We start from the raw sequence: 24,436 nt of genomic DNA, 5'->3' as shown, positions 1-24,436 counted from the left end.
GAAGCCAGAAATATTTAATTTTATAAGCCTATATCTGTCTAATTTGTTTTTCAAAACAGAGAGAAGGAAAAATGCAATGGCATGACAGGGATGAAATAATCATAGTCAAAAAATGAAAAATAATGCTCACGTCTTTGCCATCACATAGCAGTTTGTGACCTGTTGCAAGGAATATTCAAGAAATTGTGTATGCTTTTTCTATCTGCTAACTGAAGATTGGAGATGGGAAACACTGTAACTGCCAAAATGTGATATTTTTGCTCTTTTTCCTGTAAGCTGTTGAATGTGCCTTGACTAATAACTTGAGATGGGTTGGAAGCAGCAAAGAAGCCTCCATAATTCAAATACCACACTAGGTTTCGCAGTGTGGACATCATGAATGTGCTGAGCTCATGTAACTCACTCTCTTTCTGACATGCAATAAGCAATAGCCCATTTTACTTCACTTCAGTTATTCCCAATGTTAGTCTTTGGTGTCCTTTGCTTTATGATGGAAAAGAAAGGCAATATTCGAAACATGAATAACAATACTGAGCTAAGAATTCAAGGAATGTCATGTGTAACAAACAAAGGGGTGGTTGTTACTTACAAAGAACCATCACAATATATTTCAAGTTGAAATCATTAGAATTTAACTGCATATTGTGCAGCACAATGAAATAAAACAAAATATCGTGGTGTCCAAACTAATCTTCCCAGCCTAGTGTTAAAAAGAAGAGGACCTACAAAGCAAGCTCATTTTTCTTGAAGTAAAATACAAGGAATTATACTGAAGAGCCAAAGAAACTGGTACACCTGCCTACTATCACGTAAGGGCCCCGCACAAGCAGGCAGAAGGGCTGCAACATGATGCAGTATGGACGCGACTAATGTCTGAGGAAGTGCTGGAGGGAACTGACACCATGAATCCTGCAGGACTGTCCATAAATCCATGACAGTACGAGGGGGTGGAAATCTCTTCTGAACAGCATGTTGCAAGGCATCTCTGATATGCTCAGTCATGTACACGTCTGGTGGGTTTGGTGACCAGAGCAAGTGTTTAAACTCAGAAGAGTGCTCCTGGAGCCACTCTGTAGCAATTCTGGACATGTAGGCTGTTGCAGTGTCCTGCTGTAATTGCCCAAGTATGTAGGAATGAACAATGAACATGAATGGGTGCAGGTGATCAGACAGGATGCTTACATACGTGTCACTTGTCAGAGTTGTATCTAGACGTATAAGTTTCCTATATCACTCCAACTGCACACGCCCCACACCATTAGATGATCTTCAACAGCTTGAACAGTCCCCTGCTGACATACAGGATCCATGGATTCATGAGGTTGTCTCCATACCTGTACATGTCCATCTTCTATACACAATTTGAAACGAGACTCGTCTAACCAGGCAACATGTTTCCACACATCAACAGTCCAATGTCGGTGTTGACGGGCCCAGATGAGGCATAAAGCTTTGTGTCATACAGTCATCAAGGGTACACAAGTGGGCCATCAGCTCTGAAAGCCTATATAGATGATGTTTCGCTGAATGGTTTGCATGCTGACACTTGTTGATGGCCCAGCACTGGAATCTGTGCCAATTTGCACAAGGGTTGCACGTCTGTCACGTTGGACAATTCTCTTCAGTCGCCATTGGTCCCGTTCTTGCAGGATCTTTCCCTGGCCACGGCGATGAAGGAGATTTGATGTTTTACTGGATTCCTGATATTTACGGTACACTTGTGAAATGGTCATACAGGAAAACTCCCACTTCATCACTACCTTGGAGTTGCTGTGTCCCATCGCTAGTGCGTCGACTATAACGCCATGTTCAAACTTTCATAAATCTTGATAACATGCCATTGTAGCAGCAGTAACCAATCTAACAACTGTGCCACACACTTGTCATCTTGTATAGGCTTGTACTTGAGTACACATGCCTATACCAGTTTCTATGGCACTTCAGTGTAGCTTTTCTCAAGGCAGTGATATTATATTCCATGTTTTCGTTCAGAAAAAAGTGACGTGAAGCTGTGTACGGTCAATGTCAGATGATAAAAATGATTACCATAATGATAGATGAAACTATCATAATTTGCATTCCCTTGAATAAAATGGTTTGTAATGTGTATCTGTCACATTTTTTTCTGTTTTATGTTTTGACATTTCACACTTTTCACGTGTTATCTAGTATTTTACCATGAATACAACTGCAAAATACAGCAAATAGGCATTTGCATTACAGCTGGGCCAGATCTTCTCATGTATAGTCTCTCCCTCTCCCCCCCCCCCCCCCCCTTTTTTTACAATGTTATGCAGGCAGCTCCTGCAGTACTGCATATTGTGCCACGAGTTGCATTGCTGAATGATTTGTATTTTGTCCAGCTGCTGACAGAAACTTCTTGTAAAGTAATTTGAACCTCTGTTTTAACTGCTGTTGATTTACACTAATTTCTTGCATTTTTAGAGTAAGTAAAGAATAATTTATCTTCTATGTTAGTGTTATGCCTTACTTGACACAATCAAGCCAGTGAGATGAAGTGGGGGGAATGAAAAGGGTGAACGGAAGGAAGCAAGGTGACACTAGGATAGAGTTTACTGACAACTTTTTGTCAACAAGGTCATCAGAGAAGAGCACTAGCTTTTTTGAGGAGGAATAAGAGGGGAATTGGCTACTACTACTACTACTACTACTACTAGTAGTAGTACTACTACTGGTGGTGGTGGTGGTGGTGGTGGTAGTACCACCGTGGTAGTAGTAGTAGTAGTATTCATTTATCTGTAGACCTCTTTTACAAGGATATTGAAGATGTCTTAGTATTACAATTAAAGAACAACAAAAATAAAATAGTTAACATATACTGTGGCCATGTAGAAGGAACTTTACTCAATTCACCTTAAAAGACTTGGAAGAACCACTGAAACCCTCAATATGAATTGTCAGTTGGGGATCTGATCCTACTCCACCCCAATGTGTGTCTAGTGCTTGTAACAACTGTGCGGCCTCACTCAGGACAAAGAGCAAGAAAAATGAAAGAGTGTGAAGGGATGAAACAGGGTTAATATTATGGAATAATCTGGAAAAGGAGGGTAGTACTCACATGACAGTAGTCCATGTGGTCAGCACAATACACCAATGATGCTTTCTATGACTTAATGTCTAAGGCTGATTTACTTCAAGATAGACAGTTTTCCATCTGCTTCCCTTTTTATTATGTTAAATACTCTTGGTATTAGTAGCTAAATAATGATGAAAACATTTTCACTCAAGCATTCTGCCACCACTCAAAATGAATTACGGTGTCCTTCCAGGTAGTTATTTCCATACCTTTCTTCAACTGGTTTTGCTCTACATTTTAACTCCGCTAACAAACTTGAAAATATGGTATTGGATTACTAATTTTCCTAGGTTCTACCTTCACTGTAGCACCCTTTAGGTTACATTTCTTTATCAAAACACAAAGAGTGGTGGAGAAGGCATTTTACAAGTCCATACACTGCAGCAATAAATGTTATTAATCAACTACGAGCAACAACATGATACATGAATTACTGAGCAAGTGAGGTGCAGTGAATGAGGAAAGTGATGGGGAGGTGTGGACTGGGAGATGATGACAGGACAGAGGATGGGAAAATTGTTGGGTAGAGGCTGTAGGTACAGTGGGTGCACTGCACCTCACCTGCTCCAATTCCCATACATTACACGCCTACCCCAAGCACTTACCATCCCTCCCTCCTCCATTCCTAGCCAGCAAAACTGCTGCCTCCCTGCAGGCCACTAGCTGTCCATCCTCAACCCCTCCTCCCACCTCTATCTCCCTTCACTCACCCCATCCAACGCAATCCCCACCCCACTCTAGTCCACCTGCCGAAATGTAATTCTGAAATTGTGTGAGCAGCAGGCATAACATAGGGACAGGTGTGTGTGTGTGTGTGTGTGTGTGTACTCTTGCTAGAAAAAGATTTTATTCCAAAAGCTAGCAAGTTTTCTTTCTGTTTTGTATGTGCCTGGTGACAACTCAACACTTCTGCTATTCACTGAGAGGTCTCAATTACTCATAAATGATTCACATACAGCCACAACTTTCCTTATAATATATGAATAAAAGTCTTTTATTATAGACAATCAGATAATTATAAAATAAAAACAGGATTAGTCAAGTATAAGATTTACTTACAGTTTACCAAGTTGTTTTCCACGATATGTATCATTTACAACAACATCTTCCAAACGGCCACGCTGTAAATAATAATACCATTTTATAAAAATCCAAGAAATCTAAAACAAATCAGCTACTCCTTACCAAAAGGGAAGTATTAAAACTAAACAAATGCAACATTTGCAGTAATATTCCTCTCCTAATCAATTTGAAAGCACACTATGTGTAAGAAACACTGGTCAAACTGTGTTAGATTAAGAGTGCAAACCAGAAAGATCATGTCTTCAAACCAGAAAAGAAAAATTTGAATGTCAAATGTTTGCTTTATAGAACACTTTCAGCAAGAGGAAAAAAGAAAAAGATTTTATAATATCAGACTTGTGAGAAGACAAGTGTTAAGACCTACTTATGGATATGCAGTGAGATTAAAAGCGGCAAAGAATCAAACAGCACCTACTTTTTGTCATTGCAACTGTCTCACTGCCCTGCTGTACTTTATTGTCTGTTGTTTTACACACAAGCAGACATTTATTTACTAAAGCTTTTGATATACACGAAACGACGAAAATAATGATACACCACAAAGGTATTATCTAAATGGGACGGAAATCGGTTGATGTGTTGTAATGTACACACAAACAAATGATTACAATTTCAGAAAAATTGGATGAGTTATTCAAGAGAAAGAGTACTGCAAATTTAGCAAGTCTTAACACATTGGTCCACCTCTGGCCCTTTTACGAACCATTACTTGGTCTGGCACTGATTGAAGAGTTGTTGGGTGTCCACTTGAGGAATATAATGCCAAATTCTTTTCAATTGGCACACTACTAAAAAAGGTAAATGACATTAGTCTGTCATATACATTGAACATCAATCTCACCAACTCCAAACTCATGACTGATCGAGTAGCGCAGGTCCAACTCTTTGGCCGATTACAGGAACTGAAAGTCTTGCACTGTTTCACACCTATCTTGGGTCAATCATCTACAACATGAGAACTTGTGAAAATGAGATAAGAAGATGGATCACACTAGGGCAAGTAGTTATTAAGCAGCTCACCAAGATCTGGCAGAACAGTGCTAATAAACAACAGGAATATCTAGCTTGGTGAAACATTTATTTTCGATCTTCTTTTGCACATGCAAAACAGGGACCCTCAAGGCTAGGGATAAGCAGCATATTGATGCATTTGAGCTTTGGTGCTAGTGCAGGACGCTAAGCTTAAAATAGACCAAAACAAAAATTAATGTGGCCATTACTGAGCAATTTAATATCTCTAAGCGTCTTTCTTCTTGTATCAGACATAAAGGTCTCCAGTTCTTTGGCCTTATTGGGAGAAAAGGTGGAGAAAATAATCACTGAAGGAAAAATTTGAGGGCAGGAGACCACAGGGGAGAGCAGTGAACAGGTGGTTAGATCGAACCAAGAAGATAACCAGTCCACCTGTTCAGCAGGCTCTAAGAGAAGCAACTGTCAGGGATGGAGACATACAGCAATGAGTCCAACAATTTATCATGATGATAAGATTTCGAGTTCATTCAACTTACAATGAAGCTTTATGTTAGACAATCTGTTGTTATGAGCCTACTTCAGAAAGTTCATAGGTAACATTTCTCTCAAATTGTTTGGGGCAATGAGGATTTTACTGCTTGGTTACCTTCTACGCACAACACATCATATGTCGGCAAGTGTTGTTTGTACCATTCCAAAAAGTATAATTGTTTCACATCAATAATATTTGTAGAATAAAAGATACAACTTCCCCATTCACAGTAACTTATGGAGTTGCCCATTTAAAAACTTTTGAGCAGAATAATGATGTACGATTAGCTGCAATTAAGATACACGATCCTCGTAATATTTATCCATTTTTCTTTCCGTGCCTGACTTGTGGCATTATAACACAATCAAACACCTAATGGGTACTCCAGGGTAATACGGATATTTGGAGGATGTCACACAACACACTTTTTATTAAATAAGCTTTGTAGTAACAACAGTACATTTACAGCTTTATTATACGCAGCAGTAAAAGACTGAAGAATTGCGTCAAAAACTGAATGGTAACATTAGATCAGCCAATCTGAATGCCTGAAACAGCCTAGCAAGTTGACATAGACACCTCTAACTTGGAAATGTTATCTTAATACTTGATGGATACCCTCTACTAATATCTTTCACGGGCGTAATGGATTTTATAGTGGAAGGTAGTAGCCTGACAGAACTGTTCCAACATACTTTCTGCCTTTTACAGGTGAGCAAAGCATGTTGACAAAAAGGACCCCATCTAATAACTTCAGCAAATGTATTGATTGAATACAATCATTTTATTTTTATTTATTTTTTTTTTTCATATTGCAGTCTACTTATGCATGTGTAATAAGTAACTACTGCCGTAGAAGAGCAAGTCACAAAAATGGCAATGAGGAGAGTACTTTTGTATCAAAAGGCACAACTATCACAGGTGCAAAGTTTTATGGACTGTCGCAGCAACAACTCAATCAACATCAAGAACTGGTAAGCCTTTTGACGATTCAGTGTTCCACCAGTCACAAGCACTGTGGGCTATTGCAGCTTTACGATCATTCAATGATAAGCAGGAAGACTGAAAAGTGTACCAGAAATGGCTAGTGCTTCATTTTCAGGCAAGAGATATTAAGTGTCTGGACTGTCAGTGAATGTTTTTGTTGTCGAGCAATCTCCAACTGCGTTACTTAGTTCAAAAGTTAGATCTGCTGCTGGACCCATCAGTGCTGCTCCTATAAGATATTTCTGCCTTCCCTTTGGAACATTTTCCCGTCAGGATGCACATAGTAGCAGCCTATTTAGGGGTTTTGCAACGTTGCAAATCTGACATGTAAAGCTATGCTTTGTGGACTGTCGGACTTCAAGGTTTATGCAGAAAGCATAAATTTTCATGTGTAAATTTACAATCGGAAATTTGAAAGTGTGTAAATGTGAATGATCCTATGCTGAGAGTTGAAATAGAGATGCAATGCACCTGGCCCCTGATAGAGATGTGGCAATCGGACACCTCTCTGTAACATTTGCTTTCCTTTGAAATCTCAACAGTTACACAGCAGATGTATTCTCCGATTTCAAAATTTCTGCTACAAGTATGGCTGTGGCAAGAACAGAGTCAGTGCATTAGGCTTCAGTGTCGGACCCTAAGGTGATAAAACATGTCTTTCCCGGCAGCAGCTCACCAGTCCCGTTGTGCACTATCCAGTGTTGTTCTCATGTGCCAGTTGCAGCAGTTTTATTTGTTTCCTAGTTGTCCTGGTTGTTTTACATCATATGCACACCATGAGTCTCTGAATTGTGAAACGGAATTCCATTGAATAAACCTATTCACATATTTCAGTATTGGTGTTCTGCCATTGAACAATGTGCAACCAAAATTATGGGTATATGGAACTTATGTTATTCCATGCTTGGGTAAAGTGCAACTTTCAGTGAAATATATTAGAATGGTGCATTAAGTTCACAATGTTTTTGTTTTGCATGCTGGTATTCCAGTTGCTATGGGTTTATTTATTGATTGTAATTTTTTATTTGTACTTCACTGTTGATATTTGAATTTACACACTGCTATTTGAAGACGGTGAGTGTAGCTGTGGGCACTAGAAAATGGAGGGCAAGTGCAGAATTTTCTGGCATATTCTTCTGTTTGATTTCAGTAGGTGTGTGACAGCAGTGATGCCAGCAGCAAAACATTTGGGGATAATACCACTGCAAGAAAATGATTTTCTCATTTTAAAGAGGATCGTTTTGACATTAGTGACTCACTATGTTCAAGAAGATCTTTGGGGTTTGATGAAGATCATTTAAATGTTTTTATCCACAAAGATCCATGTCAGTGTACGCTAGAACTGGCATATGTGATGAACTGTTATCACGCCACCATTCTGTGACATTTGCAGGCAATAAAGAAGGTAAAAAAATTGGATGTATGGATACTGCATGCTCTAAGCCAAAATCAGAGGGTGGCCATACATGCATCTCTGCTTGCTCATCATCAATTGGCTTGTGAGCAACAAAACTGAACACTCCTATCATGTATCATTACTGGTAACAAGAAATGGTGTCTTTATGCTAAAATAAGGGAAAGAAAAGAATATGTGAGCCCAAACAAAGCAGCAACTCCCAGTAGAAGAACCCATACACATCCACAAAAGATAATGTTAGGCATCTGGTGGAATAGAAACAGTGTGCATTACTATGAAATGCTTTCCTGAGATGTAACCATCACTGTTAACCATTATTGTCAATAAATCAATAAATGAGACGTCTTGTAGACACAACCCAAGAACAACGACCAAGAAGACTACATGAAGCAATGTTGCTCCATGATAACACCCACCCGTATTCTGCTAGACTGACAAAAAGTGCTGTACAGGAGTTGGGTTGGGGAGTCATTATGAATCCACTATACTCAGCTGATCTTGTGTCCACAGATTTTCATCTTTTTGCTCTCTATCGAACAACCTTCAAGCAAATTCCTTTCCAGATGAAAATGTACTCCAAACATGGCTTGACGAGTTCTTCGCATTAAAACCATGAGATTTCTAGTCGTGGAATTAAGGTTACCCCGGTGTTGGCAGAGTGTTGTTAATAGTGAAGGAGAATATACTAAACAATGGAAACTCCAGGTTGGAATATTAGCAATGTAGGAAAAGCTAGATGGCTACTTACTGTAAAGATGACACCTTAAGTTGCAGACATGCACAATTAAAAGACACTTACACATAAGCTGTCAGCCACAACCTTCGTCGTATGTATGTGAGGTGTGCTTGTTTGTGTGAATGACTTGTGCGCCTTTCTCTTTTTTTTTTTTTCTGGTGAGGCTGTGGCTAAAAGCTTATGTGTAAGTGTCTTTTAATTGTGCCTGTCTACAACTTAAAATAGTCATCTTTATGAAAAGAGAGTGTATATGTTGTGTTTATTAAACTGATGGAAAAACACTATGAACTTATGCACCAACATAGACCAACACCTTCAGCCTATTGCCCGTAACCTACCCTCCTATATAAAAGGTACCAACCATTTCAACCAATGACTCTCCACAGTTCCTGTTCCTTTACCACACGGTGCCCTGCTCGTCACTATTGATGCTACTACCTCCCTCTATACTGACATTCTTTATGCCTATGACCTCAGCACTATTGAACACCACATTTCCCAACGCCCAATGAATTCCAAACTTACAACCTCCTTCCTCGTCACCATGACCAACTATACCTACACACACAATTACTTCTCCTTGAAGGCATTGCATTCAAACAAATCCAGGGTACGCCAATGGGCACCCTCATGGTGTCATCCTATGCCAATGGGCCGTCTAGAGGAATCCCTCCAGAATCCCAAGCCCCCCTCCGGTCCACATTCACTGATGACATCTTCATGGTCTGGACTGAAGGTGAGGACACCTACCCACATTCTTCCAGAACCTCAATACCGTCTCCTCCATTCAATTCGCCTGGTCTTCCTCAACCTAACAAGCCACCAACCACCACCAATACTTGCACTTCGACATCTGCCACCCATTCCAAACCAATAAGTCCCTTCCATATAGCTTAGACAACCATAGTCGCTGCATCTGCAGTGATGAGCAGTCCCTCTCAAAATATATCAAGGATCTCACTGAGGCCTTCACACACTGTAATTACACTCCCAACCTCGTACAGAAACAGATATCCCATGCCTAATCACTCCAGTCACCCCCTCCCCTCCTCCTCCCAAAGTCCTACCATCTGGCCACAAATGAGCATGCCCCTCATGACTCAGTACCACCCAGGGCTGGAGCTACTGAATTATACTCTCCATAAGGGTTTCCACAAGATCTCGTTGGTCTAAAAATGAGAACTGTCCTACCCACTATCCTTCCCACAGTGGTATTTGTTGTGACTCGCCGATCATTTAAAGTGCCGCTGCGCAATTACGCACGTCCTCTACGTGCGGCGCTGTCTGCCTGCCAGCCATGCAGCAGCGGCGCCACCTAAGCGGCCAGCCGAGCAGCGGCCGCTAGACTGAGACTCAGTGCTTATCTGAACGCTAACGTGTACACATGTTAACTTACTCTGTGACATATATGTGTTGTAGTGTCGTTCCTAAATATACTTGTTAAACTAGAAGTTTGGCGACGAGGTAGTGGATTTTTCCTTTTCACCGTTGACTCACAGGATTCCATTGCTACTGTCGAGCAACTCTTGCAAAATCTCCTTGAACAGCAAACGCTTCTAACGGCGGCGATTCGCGATTTCGTCGCGGCGTCGAATGCGGGCCGGTTCTCGTCGTTGGCTGTGCCTCCTTTTCCTCCTTACGACGAGACGGCAGAAGACTGGTCGGATTATGAAAAACGTCTTCGACAGCACTTCTTGGCATTTTATGTCTCGGACGAACAAGCATGTAAGTCTCTGTTCCTTTCCTGGATTTCGCCTCAAATGTATCGGTTGTTGTCACAATTGGCCCCTTTGAAGGATCCTGCGTCTTTGTCCTTTGCTGAAATGTGTTCCCTTCTGTCGGTCTATTTTCAAAAGCAAACGCATGTGGTAGCCTCTCGTGTTGCCTTTTATCGTTGTCACAAACAACCCAATCAATCTTATCGCGCTTGGGCTGCTGAACTTCACGGCCTCAGTCGAAAGTGTCACTTTGTTACTGATGTTCACAAAGAATCCTATGCCGATTCCATGGTACGGGATGCTATTATCCGGTCGGCGCCCGACAAAGAAGTTCGGCAACGTGCCCTTCAGTTGGCGAATCCGACTTTAGATGAAGTTCTCTCCATTGCGCAGTCTTTTGAAATTTCTCGCGCCGCTGGGGCACAAATAGAAGCGTGGGGTGACGTCGGGGAAATACAACCTCTGTGCGCTGTTGACGACGCGCGCGGCGCGTCCCCGCCGGCCGATGTGGCCGCAGTGCGCTCCCACGCGCAGCCTCGGCCAAGCCGTAAACAAACCCCTAAGAAACTGCAGCAAAATCCCTGGCAACTTCCTTCATGTCCAAGGTGTTTTACGAAACATTCACGCGAGGATTGTCCACAACGTTGGGCTGTGTGTCACAATTGCAAAAAGAAAGGTCACGTGTCTTCCGTTTGTAAATCCGACCTCATAAATGACGTCCATGAACATGACGCTGATTCTGATTCTGTGTTGTCTGTCAATTGCACTTCTTCCCTTTCCGGGAAGTTATTCCTCACTGTCCAAATCCTTGGTCGAGATGTTCGCATGCAAGTGGATACCGGTTCTGCCGCCACTATAATTAATTCTCAGACATATCTTCAGCTGGGTTCTCCACTCCTGTCCCCTGTCACTCGGCAATTACGGACGTACAATAAACAGAAGATTTCTCTCTTGGGACAGTTTAATGCTGAGGTATCTTACAAATCCGTCGTTCGCACTGTTCCCATATTTGTGGTCGACCAGGGCAACGCAGAAAATCTTTTTGGTTTCGATGCCTTCCGCGTTTTTGGGTTCTCCATAGATGACTCTGTCAATATTGTCTCTGACGCTATTCCTTATGCTCAACTGGATTCTTTGTCGACGACCTTTTCGTCCATTTTTTCTCCTGGGTTAGGCCGTGCACACGACTTTGAAGCTCATATCACGCTCAAACCCACTGCTCGGCCTAAGTTTTTTCGGGCTCGGCCCATTCCTGTGGCCCTTCGTGATCGGGTCAAACAGGAGTTGGATCGTCTCACTACCTCAGGGGTCTTGCTTCCTGTCACTTCCAGTGAGTGGTCCTCTCCTGTCGTTGTAGTTGCCAAGCCCAATGGTGCTATTCATCTCTGTGGCGATTTCAAAGCCACGGTAAATGCTCAATGCCTCATCGACACTTACCCTATGCCCCGTCCTGAAGAACTGTTCACTAAACTCGCTGGAGGGCAGTATTTTTCTAAAATTGACCTGTCAGAAGCTTATCATCAACTTCCTCTCGACGCTGCTTCCCGGCAGTTTCTGGTCCTTAACACACCTTTCGGCCTCTATCAATACCAACGCCTGCCATTCGGGGTTGCTAGCGCCCCTGCTCTCTTTCAGCGATTCTTGGAACAATTATTGCTCCCTGTCCCTGGGTGTATCAATTACATGGACGACATTGTTGTCACGGGCTCCACCACTGACGAACATCTTCAAAATCTCCACACACTTTTTACTGTCTTACAGACTGCAGGTCTTAAGTGTAACCTTCAGAAATCACAATTTTTTCAGGCGTCTATCACGTACTTGGGGTTTCAACTCTCTCGGGATGGTATTCGTCCGCTTCAACAAACTGTCGCTGCGATCGATGCCCTTCCTCGCCCTACGTCTGTTAAGGAACTGCAGGCCTTCTTGGGGAAAATAGCATACTATCACAAGTTTTTACCGTCTGCAGCGTCGGTGGCTCAGCCGTTGCATCGCCTGTTGCATAAAAACGTGCCTTTTCACTGGTCCGCGTCATGTGACGTGGCTTTCCAGAAATTGAAGACTATGCTGATACAGGCCCCGTGCCTAGCTACTTATCGACCTGGCCAACATCTTGTCCTTGCAACAGACGCCTCTCAATACGGGGTTGGGGCAGTCCTTGCGCACCGTTTTTCTGACGGTTCGGAACAACCCATTGCTTATGCCTCCAAAACGCTCACGGATGCCCAACAAAAGTATTCTCAGATTGAGAAAGAAGCTTTGGCCATCATTTATGCTCTTCATAAGTTTGGTGTTTTTCTCTATGGCACAAAATTTCATCTTGTTACGGATCATAAACCACTTGTTTCCTTGTTTCACCCATCAACGTCACTTCCCGACAAGGCTGCACACCGCCTCCAGCGTTGGGCTCTTTACTTGTCCCGTTTCAACTATGAGATTCATTTCCGGCCAACGGCTCAACATGCGAATGCTGATGCTTTGTCTCGCCTCCCCATGGGCCCTGATCAGGCATTCGATAGGGACGAACTTTTGTGTTTCCACCTGGATGTTGCCGAGCAGCAGGTTGTGGACGGGTTCCCCATCACTGGGGACAGGCTGGCGGCTGCTACGGGTTCTGACCCTACCCTCTCCCGGGTTTTACGCTGTATTCAGACGGGTTGGCCTGATCGCCCGTCCGCTAAGACTTCTGATCCGTTGCGGAACTACTACCCTTTGCGCTACCGCCTCACGGCTAGGGATGGTGTTATCCTCCTCTCCACTGACAATGTTTCGCCGCGTGTTGTGGTCCCCGCGTCTTTGCGTGCTTCGGTCTTGCGCCTCCTTCAGCAGGGGCACTGGGGTGTGTCGCGCACCAAATCTCTGGCGCGCCGTCATGTGTACTGGCCTGGCATCGACTCTGAAATCGTGCACATGGTCGCTGCCTGCGGCCCTTGTGCGTCACAGGCCGCTGCCCCGAAGTCATCTTTGTCACCGTGGCCTTCGCCTGCGAAGCCCTGGGAGCGCATTCATGCTGATTTTGTGGGACCCTTTTTAGGTACTTATTGGCTCCTCGTAATTGACGCCTACTCTAACTTTCCTTTCATTGTCCGTTGCACATCACCTACCACCGCGGCAACCACCAGTGCTCTCGCCCGCATTTTTTCTTTGGAAGGCCTCCCCTCTACTCTTGTTACTGATAATGGTCCGCAATTTGCCTCTTCTGACTTTGCGGATTTTTGTGCTCGTCACGGTGTTACGCATGTCACGGCCCCGCCGTTCCATCCCCAATCCAACGGTGAGGCTGAACGACTGGTCCGCACGTTTAAGGCTCAAATGCGGAAACTTCTGACTTCTTCTGCTGCTGATGAGGCGCTTCTCCAGTTCCTAGCGTCTTACCGTTTCACCCCCATGGGCGATCACAGCCCGGCTGAGCTCTTACATGGCCGACAGCCCCGCACTCTACTTCATCTTCTGCGGCCTCCCACCTCCCGGCCGCGGGTGCCGTCACTTGGCCGGTTCACCGCCGACGACCTCGTCTGGGTACGGGGATATGGCAGGCGGCCAAAATGGAGCCCGGGCCGCATCTTGAGACACCGTGGCAGACGCCTGTATGAAATCCAGACGGACACAGGTGTTGCAGTGCGTCATTCGGACCAGCTTCGGCCTCGGGTGCCAACAACACCTGTTCCGAATGCCGCCACACCACCCTTGACTCTCCCTGATGTTCGGGATCTTGGCACATCTCCATACTCACAACGCCGCCCTCTACCCGTCATCGCGATGCCAGCACCAGAACGGATGCCACCAGACGACGTGCCCATGCGGGAACCGGAGGACCAACCAGTGTCAGAGTACATCTGCTCGCCTCCTCCTCCAACAGACGCTGACGCATCGCCCATGTCTCCTGTCATATCAACTGGACTTGCCGCAACGGGCAGATTGGTGCGTGGGGCCCCAGCAGATTCGACCCCTACGTCTCCTGTCATCTCGACCCATTATCATCGGGGACACTTCCGTCCGTACGGGAAGCCGCCTCCTCGAGACTTTACGTCGAGTCACACAACACCTATGGACGTCGGCCATCTCCAGGACACATCCATCAAGACCAGTGCAACAATTTCAAAGGGGGGAAAAGTGTTGTGACTCGCCGATCATTTAAAGTGCCGCCGCGCAATTACGCACGTCCTCTACGTGCGGCGCTGTCTGCCTGCCAGCCATGCAGCAGCGGCGCCACCTAAGCGGCCAGCCGAGCAGCGGCCGCTACACTGAGACTCAGTGCTTATCTGAACGCTAACGTGTACACATGTTAACTTACTCTGTGACATATATGTGTTGTAGTGTCGTTCCTAAATATACTTGTTAAACTAGAAGTTCAAACAGTATTCCACCACCCACCAAACCTACACAAGATCCTCATCCACCCCTACACAACCCCAGCTTCCAATCTCTTGCCTCATGTCTCATCTCATATCCCTGTAATAGACTTAGATGTACGACTTGTCCAGTACATCCTCCCACCACCACCTACTCCTCTCCAGTCACAAGCATCATCTATACTCTCAAACACAGGGCTACCTGTGAAACCAGTCATATTATCTACAAGCTAAGCTGCAACCACTGTGCTGCGTTCTACGTGGGCATGACAACCAACAAGCTGTCTGTCCACACTAATGGCCACCGACAAACTGTGGCTACGAAACAGCTTGACCACTCAGTCTCTGAGTTCGCTGCCCAACATAATACTCTTCTTTTTAATGACTGCTTCACAGCTTGTGCCATCTGGATCCTTCCTACTAAGACTAGCTTTTCTGAACTGCATAGGTGGAAACACTCCCTGCAATATATACAATGTTACCACAAACTTCCTGACCTAATCCTCATTAGTCATTCTCCATCTTCCCTGCTCTCAATCCAACTCTACACATCCATCTATTCCACCAATGCACCCAGTCTTTTTACTTTTGTCCTTTTCCACTCCTCCCCTCACCGCCCCACCCTTCATCTGACCTCCTGACTGCACCTAGCTGTCTTAACCCCTCTTCACCAACTTTGTCCGCCCCTGGTAGCTGAGTGGTCAGCACGGCAGAATGTCATACCTAATGGCCTGGGTTTGATTCCTGGCTGGGTTAGAGATTTCCTCCATTCAGGGACTGGGTGTTGTGTTGTCCTTATCATCATCATCATTTCATCCCCATCGACACGCAAGTCGCCAAAGTGGCGTCAACTCGAAAGACTTGCACCAGGCGGTCTACCCGACGGGAGGCCCTAGCCACACAGCATTTCCATATCACCTCATTCCTGTATGCTTCCATAAGCAGCACTTTACCCCACCTACCCCCCTGCCCCAGGCTCCTCCTTACCACCACCATCTCGATTGCTTCTCCCATTATCAGCAGCTGCTCGCAGTGTGGTCTCAGCACTCAGAGACAGTGGTCTCGTGTGTGTGTGTGTGTGTGTGTGTGTGAGAGAGAGAGAGAGAGAGAGAGAGAGAGAGAGAGAGAGAGAGAGTGCGGGCGCATGTTTGCGTGTGTGTGTTTTGCCTAATTTGGGAGGAGGCCTTTTGGCCGAAAGCTTACTTGTTTCACAGTATTTCTACTGAGACTGTCTGTAACTCAACATCTCCGCTATTTGGTGAGTAGAAGTCTATCCTTTTCATAATACTGTCATTGTTCCTTCTGGATTTTCAATTGCTTGATTTAACCTAATAACTATGTTCCTTTGACACTGCCTCTCCTGGTGATTATAAACCCTTCTGTGGAGAACATTTTTGGACTGTATTTATAATCCACACTTGAGATTTCTATTTAGTATCCTCTGCATTCTATTCAACCTTCAGTGCCATGTGAAGCAACAGACACTATCTGCACTCAATGTCCAGCATTTTTTGAGCTGGGTATAAAGAAGACTTAAAAGTTTCAGGCTCACATAGTGCTGGAACCTCTGGTGGTGCCACAGTTCTTTATGACACTTCAAAGTTGGTTAATACTCCTACACAAAGTTAAGCTTGAATTGGACACATCGGATAGCAACAAGTGCTTGCCCCTCCCCCAACTCTTTTAGCCACCAGACTTCTCCTTTGGTGGCAGTATGAAATCAAGATGTCTCCCTTCAGTTATGTGGCAATTTTAAACTTACGGTCAGTGCGCACAAGCAGAAGTAGATCCATACCCATTACCGTGTCCCGAAGAGCTCATTTGTAAATTGTCTGGAGTTCAACTTTTTATGTAAAGCTTATTTTTCAGCTTCTGTAGATTAACAGTTCCTTTTTCTAGCCACCCATTGCGTACCTCGACTACATAGTTAGTAAAGAGGACCTCTGGTCCACACAATAGTACATCATGGCAATGCACAATCAATTCTTTAGCTGCTAAAAGATCTTCAACTATTTTAGGCAAAATTATGGCCAGGTTATCCCGTGTGCAGCTTTTATTCCTTACCCGCTGAATCAGTTATGCAGAAAGTGAGTTCCCTTCCACACTTGTCAGAAGGATTTTAAAATCTTCATATCCTGCCTTCAGTTTGTGCCCTGTCCAATGGTGTATCACCTTAATTTACCATTAATTCTGGTTACAGATGCCTACTGCATAGCACTGGGGAAATCCTGTCTCACAAGCTTGCTAATAGTACTGAAACCACAGAGTTTGTGTTCCAAAAAATTAATTCAGGTTTAGGAACATTGCTCCAAAAAAAAAAAAAAAAAAAAAAAAAAAAAAAAAAAAAAAAAAAAAAAGAGAGAGAGAGAGAGAGAGAGAGAGATGTTGGTTTTGACCATAAACCACCATTACCACTGTGCGCTCAAGGGCCCTGACCTGGACTTTCACAAGCATGAAATAGTCAGCTTACAGATAGACACCTAAACAGAACAATGCTTGGAGGTCTTTCTAATTCTTTCTAAAAATGTTGCAGCACCATCCAGGTATAACATATCTCCAGCGTGTTTTTCCAGCATGTCCACTTGGGATGCCATACCATGTTATCAGCCACTTCACCAACAGGCATTAAATTCTTCTTTGTCTGATGACATAATCCTCAAATTTGTTAGGGTGTTCTGCTATTAACATAAGAAGATACAATGGCTGGGTGGTGGTGTCAACATGCCTGCAGTAACTGCTGTTGCAGCTGCTCCACTATTCGCATTGGGGAACCACACAGATGAAGCAACTGGCAAGTCAGTATACCTACTGGCCACGGATGGATGATGATGTCACAAAGATAATACATCCTGCCAAGCACTTCAACCCCAACCCCCATAATTTTATTCTACATGGACAGCACATTCTCAGCCATGGGACCATGTCAATTCCGATTTTGTCAGCTCCTTTCTTGGAACAATGGGGTTAGTGGTGGACTCCTTTTTTCACTTTCTTTAAATTGTCACACTGCACCAGACATGGTGATGGTGGAGGTCATCAAAAGAGTTTCCTCCATCTTTATTATGAACAACTGACCTCAGTTCGCGGCATCCAAGTGTCGGTGATTCTGTACTCTCAACAGTATTAAGCATTTAATGAGTCCACCTCTTCACTCAGCTTCTAACGGTTCAGCAAAACAATTTGTTCGTGCTTTTGAAAAACAAATGGGAAAAGCTATGGTGTTAACTAAACCACAAAAAGCTCTTAATCTCTCTTTATCTATCCTAAGAAATTATTGCATGGGCATCCTCATGATCCTGCTGCATCTTTTCTTCATACCATATGAGTAAGCCAAAGAGGAAGCAACAATGTTTTGCATGAGTGCTCCATTGGGTGCATACACTTTCAAGCAGACCTTGTACTGGATTCAGGTGTCCATTGGAGCACAACAGGGATGTCAGCTGGTTCTGATAGCGACTGTGCATAGGATGCTGCACAGATACTGCAACCAGCTTCAGTTGCTGCACCATGACCAGATTTCTCTGCTGTCCTGAGGCACCACGACAGTGACAACCTCCACACCCAGCTCTTCAACAGCTCCCTGCAAACACGGGCATCTGATCCTTTCACCCCACCTATTAAAGGGGACACTCTTGGGCATTGATCCAGCTCCTCCACTGGAAGAACCACAAAGACTCTTGGTACCAGTATGGATGCAACCTACTTCCAAAGTTCCCACACTGTCTTTGGAGCCTTTAGCTCTAGTTCAACTATCACTTGGGAATAAGAGCACTGCCCCAAAACTGACCACAACACTTCCTCAAGCAAATGCCTGCTGCCATCTCAACATTCTATCTGACGTCAGCCCGACCATTTTCATTTTCAACACTGCATGCCAATTCGAAGGGGAACGGATCTTTTAACCACACTGGATGTATCAAGGAAAGATTCAGAACTATCGATAAGTGTCATTACATCTATGTCTGGGGAGGTACTCCCAGCAACGAAAACACAGCACCTCCAGCTGATCAACTGAGGGCAGCTAGTGGACTGATTTGGCCCCGTGTGCCCATGAGCTCGTTCTCCTCTGTGAATCAACTGACACCGATCAACTGATACTGTGTTCGACTACTAACAATCATTGTAGTTGCTGTTACATGCAGCTATTTAGTGCAAATAACCCGTGCTGCTGCTGCCAATGGTAGACATTTCAGAGCATTTGTAAAAAAATTTGACTGAAATTTATTTTTCCACATAGATTCCCACTTTAGAAATAAATTTTTCCCAGCAAGAAGGATGGTTTTTGTATTGCAGCATTGTAGAATGAGGCTAATGCATCAGGAGCCAACTGCGCACGAATCCTTCCTTGCTCTCATCATCTTCAAATAGGTGCCCTCCTAGAGCTTCTTTAAGCAGTCAAAACAAATGGAAATCACACGTGGATAGGTCTGCGCTGTAGGGAGGATGATCAAGTTGAGTCCGGTTTATTTGATACAGTTTGGAGAACATTAGGGCTGCAGTATGGGGCCTGACATTGATGTGGATGAGGATGACTTGTCGAATTGGTCTGTCATCTTTTGCGGCTGTCATCTTTTGCGGCAATATGCATTCCCCGACCTCCTTCAACAGCTCGCAATAGTACGCAGTATTACCGATTGTGTGTTGCCTCTCCAGTAATAATCGGTTGAAAGAACCTTGCCAGCTGACTTTCGAACCTGTTTTCCCTGGGGCTCCCTCCCCTTTTCTTCGCCACTCCTTATTAGCTCGTTTGAATTAAGGAATGTAGTGGTGGACCCACATTTTGTCACACGTGACATCTGACTAAAAAAAAAAAAAAAAAAAAAAGAGCACTTCACACTCTCCCACAAACCTAGCTGTAGGTCTCTGAAAGACATCCAAACGTCTCAGCTTTTGACAATTGGGCAAAAGACGAGGGACCCCAACTGGAACAACTATAGGTCATTTGTGATGATCGTATGAGAGATTCCATAACTTATTCTGACCTGTTCTGCAACTTCTTATACTCTCGTTTGTCGATCACCTTCAAGGATGTCTCTAACTGCTCAAATATTTTCATCTTTAATGATGGTCTGAGGATGGCGATCATGTTGCTGATTTTACATATGATCTTGTCCTTCCTTGAACTCTTTATGCCAGGCAAAAACACATGTCCTTGACAATGTTTGATCACTGAAATGTGCAGTCAAATTCTGTAAAATTTCTGTTGCTGTAATTCCTTCACTATCACAAAATTTTCTAATTATTCACCTGTTGCTCCAACATTGTGAGTGTTTATGATGAAGTTGCTGGAAGTATGTAATGGCTGGGTCTCCCCACTCCTAATGGCCCCATCCAACAATACCTGAGGTGCAGGTTCGGTCCTACCGACCACCGATGCTTGGGAACAAATATCCCACATATATTTGATTCACCCAAGTACATATCTGCAATGTCAACTTGTTCACAGGAAATTCCTACAATAATTTATCTTATTATCAATTGGGGCTGAAACATGACTTCAAATGAGGCTTGCATGTGAGAACGTTAAAGATGGTGAATTGGGGTTCAGAAGATTCATGCATAAACAAATGATGAAACACTAAGAAATAAGTATTTATTCCAAATTATTAAGAGTTTTTTTGTTAGAATAAACAATACTGAAGTTGTATTTTTAATGCCTGTTTCAACTACAAATGCCTTTCTCCGTCTATAAATACTGCATGTCCGAACTGACTTCCACTGGCCAGGGTGTATACGTGGACAAGGAAAAAAAATTCCCGGGTTTCTCCTGGATTTCCCGGTTAAAAATACAATTTCCCCCGAGTGAAAACATACTTTTTCCCTGTTAACTGACAGGATATTTCCTCTCGGAACTGTATAACTTTTCAGTCCTCTGAATGATTATGGTTTTATACACGGGCGTAGAATTTCCCGGCGCTTTAGAAAACTAAACACAGGGGAAAAAACGCGTTTTGGAATGAGCTTTGATGTGCAGCAACATGTACGCTGCATATTTTCGTATTACGAAAGTATAAATTCGAATTACACCATACGTCACATGTTACTTTCCGAAGCATTGAAATCGAGATTGTGATGCGCTTTTGTAAGTCAGTCATAGCTCATGTCACGTGATCTCGCCAGCCGATGACAGCAGGTACTCAGAGCTTAGGACATGTGTTGTAGTCAGCCAATAGCAACACCACTGTTAAGTAGTGCGAACACACAAACAGAAAAAGTTAATGGTTTAAATTAATATACATAGTATTGCTACACAAAACGCAAAGCTTTCACATATAATATTGGTCTTTAAGATTAATACACTGCAAGAGAAGCTACGCTTTCACATATAATGTTGGTCTTTTATGCGCGTATTACACTTTAAGGTATATCACACAAATGTGCCAGTAAAATTTTTAATAACGACATAAATGTCTGATCTTCTGGGCTCGAAATTCATCTAAATGGCTCGTCATCAAAGAGTCTATTTTTAAATGAGAGTCAAACGCTCTGCGATTTAAGAAATTCATCGTACATTCTCACATGGGATACAGTAATATCCTTTGTTAGAGTATCGGTTCTTACCACTCAAAATTACAAAAATTTAACTGATAACAAAAACAATGGAGAAGTCCCAGAATTCTAAAAAATTCCCGGGTCTTTCCCGGTTTTCTCCCGGATGAAAAATTTCCCAGGTTTTTCTGAGATCTCCCGATTGTTCCGGGTCGTATACACTCTGCTGGCTGGCTCAAAACAGACTGGTGATTTAGGAGAAACCTTATGTTAGAATAGAAATCTGTTCAGCTTTTTTCAATACTCTCCAATATTTTTTCTAGCAACAACCAAATTCTATTTCAATTTACATGTTCACTATTTGACCAATTGGTTCAGAATGAAATTTTGGCAATGAGACTTACCACCACTCTAGGTGACTGATGAATGACATGGAATACATGTCCTCTTTTTTAGCCTCAAGTGGCATGTGCCATGCTTTGCAAACAGGGTAAAACTCAGGCTCTTATACCACATTGATCACTGCCCAAGCATGACAATACTAACAGTATATCAATTCTCACTCAAGAGTCATTGCCAAAAATTCATGCAGAATTCATGTCAACACCTTTTGAATACAAATTCATTGGAGAAATCTCCAATTAAAATGTCTGGACTTGAAAATACTCACCACTGCACATCCATGAATGAATTTTTGCTCTATAACAAGAGTAGCAGCACCAATAATTCTGTTAGTTATTGTATCTTCGATTACTGTGATGAAGTACGTATTTTTACATGCGTTCATTTCAGCATATCGCCCTAATGGAAATAAAAATAAAACCGTGTTATTCATAGTATTACCTAATCAAAGGATTTTGAATATTAATAAAACAGAACCGAATGATGAAAATGAAAGCAACAAAAGCTATTGTTTGGATTTAATTATAATACCAAGACACAAAATTAAACCATCAGATGATACAGAAGGTGGAACAAAATATGGAAACACAATACCAGGCTTAATATAGGGCAGGAAAGCCACTGGCACTCAAAACAGCTTCCAGTCATCTCAGAATGGATGAATACAGGCCTCGTCTGGCTTTCGAGGGAATTTTGTACATTCTTTCTGCAAAACAGCAGCAAGTTCAGGGAATGATCATGGAAGTGGGTAATGATCATGCACCCTTCTCTCCAAAGTAAGCTACACAAAAGCTCACTAATATTGAGATCTGGTGACTGTTGTGGACACGGGAGATATAATTCATCCTCACGCTCACGAAATCAGACTTGGATGATGCGAGCTGTGTGAACAGGGGCCCTGTTGTCTTGCGATACTTATCATCGTTGCAGAACACTGTACCTTGTGACAGATCTGATCATCCAAAATGGTCACATAATCCTTGGCAGTAATGTGACCTTACAGAGGAACCATGGGGCCTATAGAATACCATGATACAGCAGCTCACATCATCACTGAACCTCACCATGTTTCACTTTTGAGACATAAGTGCAGCCAGAAATCGGAAACATAGTGAAACAAAACTCATCTGACCAATTAACATTCTTCCATTGCTCCAGAGTTCAGCTTTTACAGCTTCAGCATCAAGTTTTCCTGTTATGGGCGTTTGCATCACTGACAGGTGGTTTTGGAATTGCATTTCGCTTTGAAATTCCCTGCTTATGAAGCTCCATGTGTGTTGTGTTGGTGCTGATAGGATCAGTAAGAGCAACATTCAGTTTTCTACAAGGATGTCCGCCAAAACATACTCCACCAACACTTTCGTATGTATAGTAATTTTGTGGGTGATGTTTTTTCCACTTTCCCTGTACGTAGTAAGTCAGCAATCTGGCGCCTCTTGAAACAGCAAACAATTCAACTGCTTTGGTTACAGAAGCACCCACCATACAAGCATCAACAATTTGTCCACATTCAAATGCCCCTGGCTCTGCACGATGCGCTCACAATTACACAGAAAACTGTTCTGACATGACCGACATTTGAAACGTACTGACAACATTGCACATGTGCCACTCGTGGTCAAATACAGCACTGTGAACTGCAGACTTGGCTAGCATCTGCATTTAGGTTCAAGCATGCATTTCTTGCTGTGTTTCCTTATTTTTGTCCACCCTTGTACCTGTATTAGTAATGACAGCCACCATTCATTCAACAAGAGAGAAATCACAGTTTTTCAGAAAGTTAACTATGGCTTTGTAGGTATCTTGAGGTGCAGGTCTAGAGAACAAAATATTGACAAAAAATAATGTCAGCCAAACGTTTAGCTTCCTTAAAGGCTGTATCTTCAGCTTTAAACTGAATGTTACTAATAATACTTCTCCAGATATTTCTTTATATTTTCAGTTTCTTTTTATGACCTCTTACTCTCAGATCTTCAGCTGTACACATTCATCTTTCTTTACTGTATTTCTCCTGTCTTTCCCTTCTATCTCCACTACTCTCACACACATTCCAGTACATCATTGCTCGTGCAACATATTAGGACTGCACTAATCTTATTGAGACTCAAAATGATGACTAGGTCAAGTGCTGCACTATTGAAAGTGTATGAAATATAGTGTTCATAAACTTCAGTGAAAGCAGTAGGTTCCAAGTAATACATGATTGGGCCCTAACACTGGTGTGAGGGGGGGTGGGGTGGGGGGTGTCTACTCAGAAGGCGCTCCAGATAAAATTTGCCTCTCTTGGTAACTGGATGATGGTAACAATTTTTTTTTTTTTTAATTTCTTTTGCACATCAAGCCACCTTACCCTACTAGCACATAATTCTGGCTAAAAAGCAAGATAATGACATATAGGGCAGTACACAAGGGGTGACTGTGAAAAGGTTAAAAACTTGTCATCCTGCTGCATCATAGGAAGTTGCCAGTGTGCTAGTTCATGCACCTAAGGGCAGAGGCTTGATGCAGAGCTAAGCCTGCATAACCCAGCAGCCAACCAATGTTCTATGCATATTCTTTACACAAGGAACAGTGAGCATTGAAAAGTTTTTTGTTCTCTCTCTCTCTCTCTGACAACAAACGGCAATAATTTGTTATGGCTACCATGATAA

The 24,436-nt window shown here is 43.1% G+C and overlaps 1 protein-coding gene across 3 annotated transcripts in view; it reads right to left on the bottom strand.

The window, feature by feature from the left end:
- Window positions 1-24,436, bottom strand: part of LOC126193581 (probable glucosamine 6-phosphate N-acetyltransferase) — a 49,825-nt gene that overhangs the window by 13,542 nt on the left and 11,847 nt on the right. For all 3 annotated transcript variants that reach the window (XM_049932700.1, XM_049932698.1, XM_049932699.1), the window contains 2 exons: window positions 22,054-22,184; window positions 4,157-4,218 (listed from right to left, as the gene is read on the bottom strand). In XM_049932700.1, the coding sequence (XP_049788657.1) occupies window positions 4,157-4,218; window positions 22,054-22,184 (193 nt within the window). The remainder of the gene's footprint in view (window positions 1-4,156; window positions 4,219-22,053; window positions 22,185-24,436) is intronic.

This window comes from Schistocerca nitens, chromosome 1, assembly GCF_023898315.1.
Source record: "Schistocerca nitens isolate TAMUIC-IGC-003100 chromosome 1, iqSchNite1.1, whole genome shotgun sequence".
Lineage (NCBI taxonomy): Eukaryota > Metazoa > Arthropoda > Insecta > Orthoptera > Acrididae > Schistocerca > Schistocerca nitens.
The sequence above is the reverse complement of the archived record's forward strand: the minus strand, read 5'-3'. Positions and strand labels throughout refer to the sequence as shown.